A 10074-nucleotide genomic window follows, 5' to 3' on the forward strand; every position below is an offset into this window, starting at 1 on the left:
GTTGAGATGGGTGGCAGCAGTGAAAGAGGCTGCCACGACGCTTGCAAGGGCTGGGTCCCTGCACGTGCTGGAGTGCCTCTGGTAAGTGGAGAAAAGCAAAGGTCAGAGAGATCACAGGCACAAACTGAGCAACCTGCATGGGAACTGGCTGGGCCACATAGAGCTTAGATGGCTGCTAATCTACAGCTCCATCCAGCAAGGCGCGCTGTTTCTCAAAACATCTGTCACACATGTTTCTTGTGACTGCAGGATGCTTTTGACATCCATTAGTCTTTTGTAAGCTATTTATGTTTGTTTCTCTAGCGCGAAAGATGGCCAATGTAATTTGTTTGCCCTGAATAATGTTTTGTGAATGCCAGTGGGATGTGAAAATGTTTATGTGTCTGAGACTGCTTTCTAAAGGCTTCTTTTCTGTAGAGGTAGGAGGAGCTTCTCCCTGTAATTCTGTAGTTATGATTTTAAAAGGAAAAGCAGATGAAAGCAAGTTGACTGCTTTATTGCTGAACGATCTGTGACTAAGCGAATTTGCTTTAATAGCTCTGCTCAAAAAGGAAAGAGCCCCTATAATTCTTCATTGAAAAACATTGAAAGATGTCAAAGGTGGACATATCATTATGTATTTTTCCTTTCTCTATGTTTCTTTTTTTGGTGGTGGTGGTGATGGTGGGCTTTTTTACCATAATTAATCCTCATTACACATCTCTCCTTGAGTGGTACAGAATACACCGTCCATAGTGCTTTATACTCCTCAATGACAGTAACACCATAGATACCGCTCTAAGATCATGAATCAATATCTGATTTGGTTTGGGGGCAGGAGGCGATTCCTTCCTTGATGGGCTGAGGCAGTTTCTACTTGAAGGAGGAAAGCAAAGTGCAGGCAATGCTCTTAAGCCAAATTATGGAAACAGGAGCCTTTGCTCCTTTCTACGCACCGAACTGTAAGGACCCTTGAAACTTTTTTTCTTTACATGGGAAATAGAGATCAGAGTGGAGACAGTATTTCCAGGATCACAGAATAGAGCTCTCCATTGATTAGATCACGTGTGCAAAGACGAAAAGAGGAGCTACAGACACCATTACTTCACGTAAGCCTTGAACTCGCACTTTATACCCAACAACGATTCTGGGAATTGAATGTGTCATTGTGCAGTGCATTTTAAGCAGGTATATCCACCTACATAGGTAAAATTTCTTAAGAGTAGGGAACCTGAGTGCTAAATCTGGCTAAGAAATGGCCTGATCTGTAGTAAAGATAAGCACATGGCAGGATTTGTGAGGGCATTAAAATGTGACAGGAACTAAACGCATGTGGGGGACTTGAAGAAAGCCTCGGCAGCGTGCATGTTTTGACAGCCAATTACTACTTTCTCTCTTGTTAATGTAACAGGGGAACTTCAAGGAGGCCCAAAGAGAGTGACAATATTACTTGGAAGAGAAATTATATTTTTCTTGGCTTCTCTTGATGCAGTAATGCTATTAAAATGTGGCAGTGCTGCACTGGGAATTGCTAATCATTTTAATGCTTTAGACACAGAGGATGGAGTGCTAACTTTCAGGATTCTGTGTGGAAGTGTAAAAATGCATATTCCCCTTGGACACCTTTGCCTTTGGTCCATCTTTTCAGTGTGCCCTTTCTTTCGGCTGATATGTGAAAACAATGCGGTGTCACTGAATCATGTCCCCGCTTGGTGAGGAGGTCCTTGGAGGTTTCTGTCAGCAAGTGAGGAACCAAGGGGGAGCAAGGATGGGAAACTACGAGGTGAAGTTGATCTGGATTAGGCAAACTGATGCTGAATGGGGTCTAGCAGTCCCTTAAAGCTGGTAGAACTGATGTTGTGAGGAAGTACAGGTGGTTCTCCCAGGACCCTGGAGTCTACTCTGGTTTCTCAAGCTGGGAAGTCGGCTGAGAATTGGCTTCTAAATTTAGTCCTAATTTTTTTGGTCTCTGTTTTTTAGTCTTCCCCCTTCCTTCTCCAAGTAATTATGCATTTCTTTAAGGTTTTTTGGTAATACTTTGTTTTCATAGCACTCTAGAGAAGCCCAGGCTGTGTAATGGGTGGTGACACCTTTTCCAAAAAAAATGAAGCTGTTTATGAATGGAAGGGAAGGCCAAGCATATAAAACAAGAAAGTTCTTCATATTTTCCATTATTTTAAAAATAACCAAACATAGTATTTAATTTCACAAAACAAAAGGAGATTTTACAGCAAATGCCAAGTGTTAGCAGTGACCAGTCAGCCTAGTTAATGTCCCTCCCAAAACATGTAATGATGGACGACTGTGGCACAGTCTTCACAACAGGTAGCTACTGGCATTAATATTTTCCATGTATCTCCTCTCTAATTTAAAATGAAAGTATCATTTTACAAGTTTCATTGCTAACCTTTCATGTGAACTTCTTTCTTAGACTGCAACAAGTTTTAAAATGTACATTGAAAACTGGAATATTCAGACAGCTGCCTGGCTAAAACGGTAAGAATAGTGAAACAGTAATGTGCTTGTAAAACCCAAAAACTCTAGATGGCCTGGAAAAAGAGTGACTGTTGAATCTCATAAATGTATAGCTTCTTGTGTGTCTTTGTTTCCTGTGTCTGCAACAGTTGGTGGAATACAAGTGTATTTGGTGCTGTAATGTTTTATTGCTGCAAATTTAAAATGCCCACATTTTGTATATGAGCAGCAAAGCTATAAACAAACTGTTCAGATCTTCCATAATAAAATGTAATAGCATTTTGATGGCATCTTTTGGGCTTCTGTTTGCCTCCGTTATTCTTGCTGTATGGTTGCACTTTGCTATGTTATGTTTTCCATGTGTACTATCACTGGATGCAAGCCTTGTGCCACTGGGATCCAGTTCAGCTAGAACTGGAGAGAAGTTGAAATCTTCAGAGCCCCAATGTAGTCTGGTTTGGAGTTACCAGAAGATGGTTGCTTAGAGGGTCCCTGTTAAGGATATGAAGAAGAGACTTGCAGCACTGAGAAGATCTGATTTTAACCTGTGACTGTTAAGACACTTAAAAATACTAGCATAAATCCAGGTTTTGTAGATTGAACTGTCTCCTGTTATTTGTTACACCTTTTGACATGATTGAAGGTCAGCGTACAGTCAATGTAAGATCTGAAATACAGGCACGGATTTATTATAGTTATCATAGCTATTTTTGTTGTTAAATATATACATAATACAAGTCAATGTCTACTATTTTTCATGATTAAAAGGATGTTGCTGCTAAGAAGTGCATTATCTTGACTTCTCTCTTTTCAATTAAACCTCAGATAGCTAAATAGTTGTGTTCTTGAACCAGTGTCATTAGCTGATGTCTTTGGAGTAAGATTTCAGGCTGCTGAAGTTAGCAGGAATCCCCTGCTTTGCAACAGCTTATGACACTCCCTGTTGTTCCCAGCATCTGCCAGCTAACAGTGCCTAAAAGTACTTCTGTTCACCAGTGAATGGTGGGACCACATCTCTGTCCTTAGACTTGCTCTTGATCTGCCATCAGAGTTTTGAAGTGCAGTGGTGCAGTGTGTGACTCCAGATAGAGATATAAAGTTGAAAGAGAGAAAGAGAGGTCTCACCTGCCCTTTCGCCTCCTTTTTTTTTTTTTTTTTTAAAATGCTATGAGCACCAGGAATATTTGTACAGGTGCTCTTTGGACACCTAGTGCCTAAAAGCATGTTTCCTCCCCCCATCTAATGCTCCATATAAACAAGAGTGTCTCATGCCCTTGTCTTGTAACTGAGGAAATATAAGACCATTAAGACAACAGAATGAGACCTTAAAAACAGAAAAATATTTAAGTGCAGTGTCCATTGTTCAGTTGTGTTCAGGTTCTTCTTATTTTGTTTTTGTCTTTGCAGTGTCTGCTATGACAGAGCTCCCTGGTACCCTACAGCTCTAACGTTTATCCTCTCGGCCCTGTGGCATGGTATCTATCCTGGATATTATTTTACGTTTCTTACTGGAATCCTTATCACACTCGCAGCCAGAGCAGTATGTACCCTTTGTTGTTCTCTTCTAAGACCCATGCTAGATACTATCCAGCTGTCAACTGTGGGAACCACCCTGACATGGTCAAGCAGCTTGTCCCTGTTGTGAGACCCTCTTTCATGCCTTTGTAAACTTGAGGTTCACTGAAACTTTGTTTTGTATTGATGCTAATTACAAAGTACCCCCAGCAGTTATAACCAGCCCAGTTCTGCACGTGCTGCAATGCCGTCCTTGGCTGCCAGAGGAAATGTTGCTTGTGTGTGTATGGTTAGAAGTACCACCAGCTATGTCAGATTAGTTTGGGATTCAAGGTTAAGCTTGAGTCCAGACTTCTGCTAGGTCATGTTTTCTATATACTGGCATGTAATCAGCTCTGGACACAATGTTTCACAAGAGGCTGTTATGGGTTGAGCACTAGCTCAAACTTTAACTGTTTAATGTGGATGCAACTGATGCAGTAAACTGGTCTCCATGTTTATGAGCCTCATTCTTGGGTGCGGTCACCAAAGAGAGAACAAGTTTTATGTCTCTCACTTTGTTAAATTTATTACTGCTGATCTATCAAGCTGAACCAACCTGTGGTGCAGGGTTAGGAAGCACCGTCGTTGTCTTTCGGACTTGGACTATGGATAAATAACCAGGTCAATCTGAAGGATGAATTAAGCTAGTGATCAATATTAGCTGCTGTGGCTACAGCAGGTTGCTGAACATACAGTCTTAACATGTGCTTTGCTTCTTATTTATGAGGATTTCATAGATGTCGAGATAAACCAAAATCTCTAGGGAGCAAACGCTTGCAGGTAGAAACACATATTTATTCATTTAAAGTTACTTTGTTTCACCATTGATAACCATAAATAAATTAAAGCCAGGAGAGAGGAAGATCAAGTCATACCAGCTCTCCTCAAAGATATTGTGCCAGATACCCAGGATGAGAGTCTGCTCCCATGATTAGAACCATAGAATGTCCTGAGCTGGAAAGGGCCCACAAGCATCACCGAGTCCAACTCTTGTCCCTGTATATGACAACCCCACAGTTCACACCATGTGTCTGAGGGTGTTGTCCAGTCTCTTCTTGAACACTGTCAAGCTTAGGGCTGTGACACCTCCCTAGGGAGCCTGTTCCAGTGCTCCACCACCCTCTGGGGGAAGAACCTTTTTCTAATGTCCAACCTAAACCTCCCCTGGCACATCTTCCTGACATTTCCTCGGATTCTGTCATTGGTCACTAAAGAGAAGAGATCAGCACTTGCCCCTCCTCCTCCCCTTGTGAGGAAGCTGTAGACCCATGAGGTCTCCCCTCAGTCTCCTCTTCTCCAAGGTGAACAAACCCAGTGTCTTTAGCTGCTCCTCCAAACCCTTCACCAACTTTGTAGCCCTCTTCTGGGCACTCTCCAGTAGCTTTATATCTTTTTTATCCTGTGTTGCCCAGAACTGCACACAGTGCTCCAGGTGAGGCTGCACCAGTGCAGAGCAGAGCAGGACAATCACCTCCCTCACCCAGCTGGCAATGCTGTGCTTGATGCACCTAGGACATGGTTGGCCCTCTTGGCTGCCAGGGCAATTGGGGAACACTTCTCTATTTGCTGCTCATTGACTGTGGGATCTTGGAGATGCCAGTCAGTACACTTTTGTCTTCCTACTCTCGGGGCTTTCTAACCAGAGTATAAGCTTTTCTGTACTAGTGGTGATGATAAGTGGAATGTCATCCACTGCAATGTGTCCACGTGACTTTGCCTAAGAAATGGATTTATATAATCTTCTGTGTACTTTTCCATAACCTGCAGGTAAGAAACAATTGCAGACATTACTTCCTCTCGTCAGTGCCTCTCAAGATAGCCTATGACGTTGCTACCTGGGTTGTCACTCAACTGGCCGTGTGCTATACTGTTGCGCCATTTGTTATGCTGGCTGTTGAGCCCACAATTAAGTTTTACAAGTAAGTTCTCTCTTCTTGACTATTACTCTCCAGAATGGCACAGGCTTTTGTTAAACAACCCAAACCACTCTGAAAAGTAGTTGACATTTCATCACATTTGAAAGGAATCCAAACAGGATGTTTAATAATCTGTAAGGGTTGATTTTTGCACTTCCATAACTTACTGAAATGATAATAGTAATAATAATGCTAAGGCAGAGCACTTCATTTCTGCTTCTCAGTCTTTCTATGTCCTTATGTGACTTTGTGTATTTGGTTCCCTTTTTCAAAACAGTCAAGTCTGAGCCATTAACAGTGGCCAAGGCAGGAGAGGTTAAGAATAATGTGAGTTAGCAGTAGGAAGGACTCGATGAGATAAGACCAAGATTCTAGGTGCCAAGTGTGTAGAACAGGAGATGTGATGAGTCAGCAGGAGATAAGGAGGTTGCTTGGTAGAGTATTACCTCTTGAAATGAGTATGCTTCTCTTTTTGAATACTTCCATAAGAAGTGAATACTTCCTTAGGTTCCTTAAAAATAAGAAAACACTGGTGTAGTGGAGTATATGGGATATACTCTAATAAAAATAATTTGAAATAGAGAAATTGAGAAAATAATTTGGAAAGGAAGACTGGACTACATTGCTTTACTTTTCTTTCATTCTTCAGTAAACTTTCAACACAGAGTAACAGATTTTGGTTAAGACAAAAGACAATTAATTCCTCTATAACATAAGATATAAAACTGGTAGTCAGGATAGCTGCTGTCAGTAAGTCTGTTCAAAAGGGATTGAATTTTGATGTTTTCTATTCTTATTTCTTAAAACACTTTATTTCAACACAGAAAATGTACTGTACAAAAATTACTCCAGATCTTTCTTAGTTTCAGTAAGGTGCATTCCCAACTACCTTGCTAACATCTAATTTTTCTATAATTAAAGACAAAAGTAGCAAACGGCAGTCAGAACAAAAAAAAAAAAAAAAGGAGAGAAAAGACTAAAATATTAAACCAGTTTATAAATTTACCCCTTAAGTGAAGTTGGTTCCTTTTGTGCTACAATGGATCATTCCATGTAGTAAATATTAATATAATTCTGTGAGATTACATTGCTAACATCAAAACTACAGAAATAAATATGTATAAAGAACTTGCTAGTGCTATGCCAGCATCCATGAATGCAGAGATGTTACTTTTACCAAGGTTCTGAACAAAGAAAATTATTTTCACCCCTTGCCCCAAGTTGGCTCATCACCTTAATATTCTTTGCCCTGGAGTATTAACTTAAGTTAATACTTAAGTTTAGAAACTGTTAAGCAAGGAAGTTTGGAGCACTGCACACCTGGCAGTGGTCTTAACCACCTTACAAAATATTAGAACTATGCTAAGAAGCATAAATGAGGCCATAGAAAGGTGCATCGCTGTGTTTAAGAGCTGGACCATACTTTTCCAAGATGTAGTCCTCCCCAAGTTGCCAGAGCCTCTTGTAATAGGTTTAAGTATTTTTTATTTCTGTTCAATCTTATGTTTACCAAATTATTTGAAATAAAAATATTTGATATTTAATAAGATATCAAATTAAGATACCTTTGAGTAGTTGCCTTCAAAAACACAACCCTGCTGTAAACATCACTACATGACCTTCCTTAGCTAAAAGTTGAGTGTTTTGATTTATTTCAGATCTCAACACAGCACTTGGAATCATTTGTGTGTATGTGTATTTGTTGTTTTTTGTTTTGTTTGTTAAACTTGAGCAACTTTTATGTCCTAAGCATGAAGGATGTTTCTTCAGAATGTAGCCGTGTATATTCTAACATTAAAAGAGAGATGGGCTGAGTAAGTCTAAAGTTGAATTACATGGGTTAACCTGAGCTGTCAGACTTCGGATGCTGGAATTTCCCAATTTATTCCTTGCCTTAACATTAACATCCATGGCAACATTTTCATTTATGCCAGTGGATGCTACATGCATAGGCTGTTTGAAATTCAGGGATGTATTTTTGTGCTTTCTAGGTCAGGTTCATACTGTCCTCATTTATCACTTAGCATAAAATTCTGCATGGACTTATTGAGGTTGCACAATTCATGTTATTAGCAATAAAAATATAACATTCTCTTTCTGCTTTTGTTTCCAGGTCAATGTATTTTCACATGCACATTCTAAGCATCCTGGTGTTGCTCGTGTTACCGATCAGACCTCAAACCCACTCCATGAGAAAGCCTCAGAATCAGGCCATGAAGAACTCTATTAAAAGCAAAGACAAATGATGCCTCCAAAGAAAATTGCTGACATTTGGAAATCGAACTGTCATATTGGAAACAAACAAAGAAGAATAGAAAGGGTGGGATGAAGGTTGAAGTAGAATACAAGTGGCATTTGTATTAGATTCCTTAAAATTTTACTGGACAGGGCAGAAAAGAGCCTGAATGACTGTATTCCAAATTATTCCAGTTAAGAGAGATTTTTACAGGCAACGTTTACAGGCTCATGGGGCATTTTTATTTTTTAAATAAATATTTTTATGAAGTGTTTTTATATATTTAAACTTTTTTACACAGGCATTTTTGCTCTTTTACAGTAATATACAATTATTAATCAATAATTTTGTGATTAGAGGGCCAGGTAGTGGCTAGTAAACAATTAGACCAGCTGCCTGGTAGCCTGGTGCTGTGGGCAGCTGGCAGGAGAAGCTTTTCATCTCTTGGCTATGGAGAAAGATGGTGCAAGTAGAAAACTGAGGGACATGAGGTTGCTCAAGGTGCTGGCACTGACTTCTGCCCTGGCAGGGAGCAGAGGGAGCAGGGCTTTCCCTGGCAATCCCCAAAGCAGGGACTGCAGCCTGAATTTGGCAGCAAGAGTATTTCACATCCTTCATGACACCTGCTGGTAATGAGGGTGAGACAAGTCCCTTGGGAATAGGTGTCTAGGAATACTGGCAACTGGCTCAGCCAAAGTCTAAAGCCAAGTAAAAGTGAAACAAACAAACCTCAAACCTTTAGAGTAAAAGAAGGAACATGCACCCTGTGATGTGTAGAGTTGTGCTTCTCTAATGACGTAGCTGGTGCTCATTGCTACATCAGCCTTACTTTGCAGTTTTAGAGTGATGCAGCGCTTCCATTTTTTCAGCATCAGAATAACTGGGGAGCTGTGTGGGTTTAGTATTTTAAGCTCACAGTTAGGGGTTAAATCTGAAAAAGGTTTGTAATGGGTCAGACTGTTCTACTCAAAAACATCCCATCTTGTGGAGGGGTTACATTTCAGCAGGATAACACTATGAAACCTGAACAGTAATTATCATAGTCATAAGTCATTCTCTACAAAATATTGTATTGTGATATGATCATCACAAGAGTCAAGACTTGAGTCCTGTATGATCTTGATGTGTGACTTAGCCTGTTGATGCAAGTTTCCCTGCTTATAAAGCCCTTGGCTTAGAGGGATGTTTTGAGGCTCAATTTCTAAGAGCTTATTGTGCATTGAGATAACCTGCTGCTAAATGCTGCGTCAGGTTTTATTTCTTTGTTCTTTTTTTAAATCCACTTACCCCAATAAAACAGGCTGGTATGACACATCAAAACCAACTAAAACATTTTTTAAAATGACTGTTTTCCAGGAATGTTTTTATCAGGATTTTGTAGAAGCAATTCACAGAATCACAGAATCGACTGGGTTGGAAAAGACCTCAGAGATCATCAAGTCCAACCCTTAATTCCCTTGTTAAAGTACTGGTATTGCTTTATGATCATTTAACTGACATGTGATTGAGCAAGGAATCTGCTGGTTGCTGCATTCTGATTTTTGTGTCAGATTAAAATTTTGCAGAATCCTAGCATTTTGGGAAGAAACAAATTGGTGAAACCAAAACAGGTTCAAAAAAATTTTCTTTTCTCTGATGGGAAGTTTTTGTTTTGTGACCACCTCATGATTTAGAGCATAGTTCATGGAAGAGTTTATTTGGTAATTTATTTTGAAAGTGAAGTGGGATTGGAAGGTTGATCTGAATAAACAATTTGCTTTGTGTCACCTCCTGGCATTACTAATCACATACATCTAATGTGAAAATGGGTGAGCAGGTGTGAGATTCCTCACACTTGTGAGGCAAGATCATAGAATACCAGGTTGGAAGTGGCCACAAAGATCATCTGGTCCAACCTTTCTTGGCAAAAGC

At 40.0% G+C, this 10074-nt stretch overlaps 1 protein-coding gene across 1 annotated transcript in view; it reads left to right on the top strand.

Annotated features, from left to right (window-relative positions):
- Window positions 1-8173, top strand: part of MBOAT1 (membrane bound glycerophospholipid O-acyltransferase 1) — a gene marked incomplete at both ends in the record, with an annotated part of 56016 nt that extends 47843 nt beyond the window's left edge. Inside the window, 4 exons of the mRNA XM_080340575.1 lie at window positions 2411-2475; window positions 3862-3994; window positions 5779-5930; window positions 8041-8173. Coding sequence (XP_080196701.1) covers window positions 2411-2475; window positions 3862-3994; window positions 5779-5930; window positions 8041-8173 — 483 coding nt within the window. The remainder of the gene's footprint in view (window positions 1-2410; window positions 2476-3861; window positions 3995-5778; window positions 5931-8040) is intronic.
- Window positions 8174-10074: the final 1901 nt, after the last annotated feature.

This window comes from Nesoenas mayeri (genome assembly GCF_963082525.1).
Source record: "Nesoenas mayeri genome assembly, chromosome: 2".
Taxonomy (NCBI): domain Eukaryota; kingdom Metazoa; phylum Chordata; class Aves; order Columbiformes; family Columbidae; genus Nesoenas; species Nesoenas mayeri.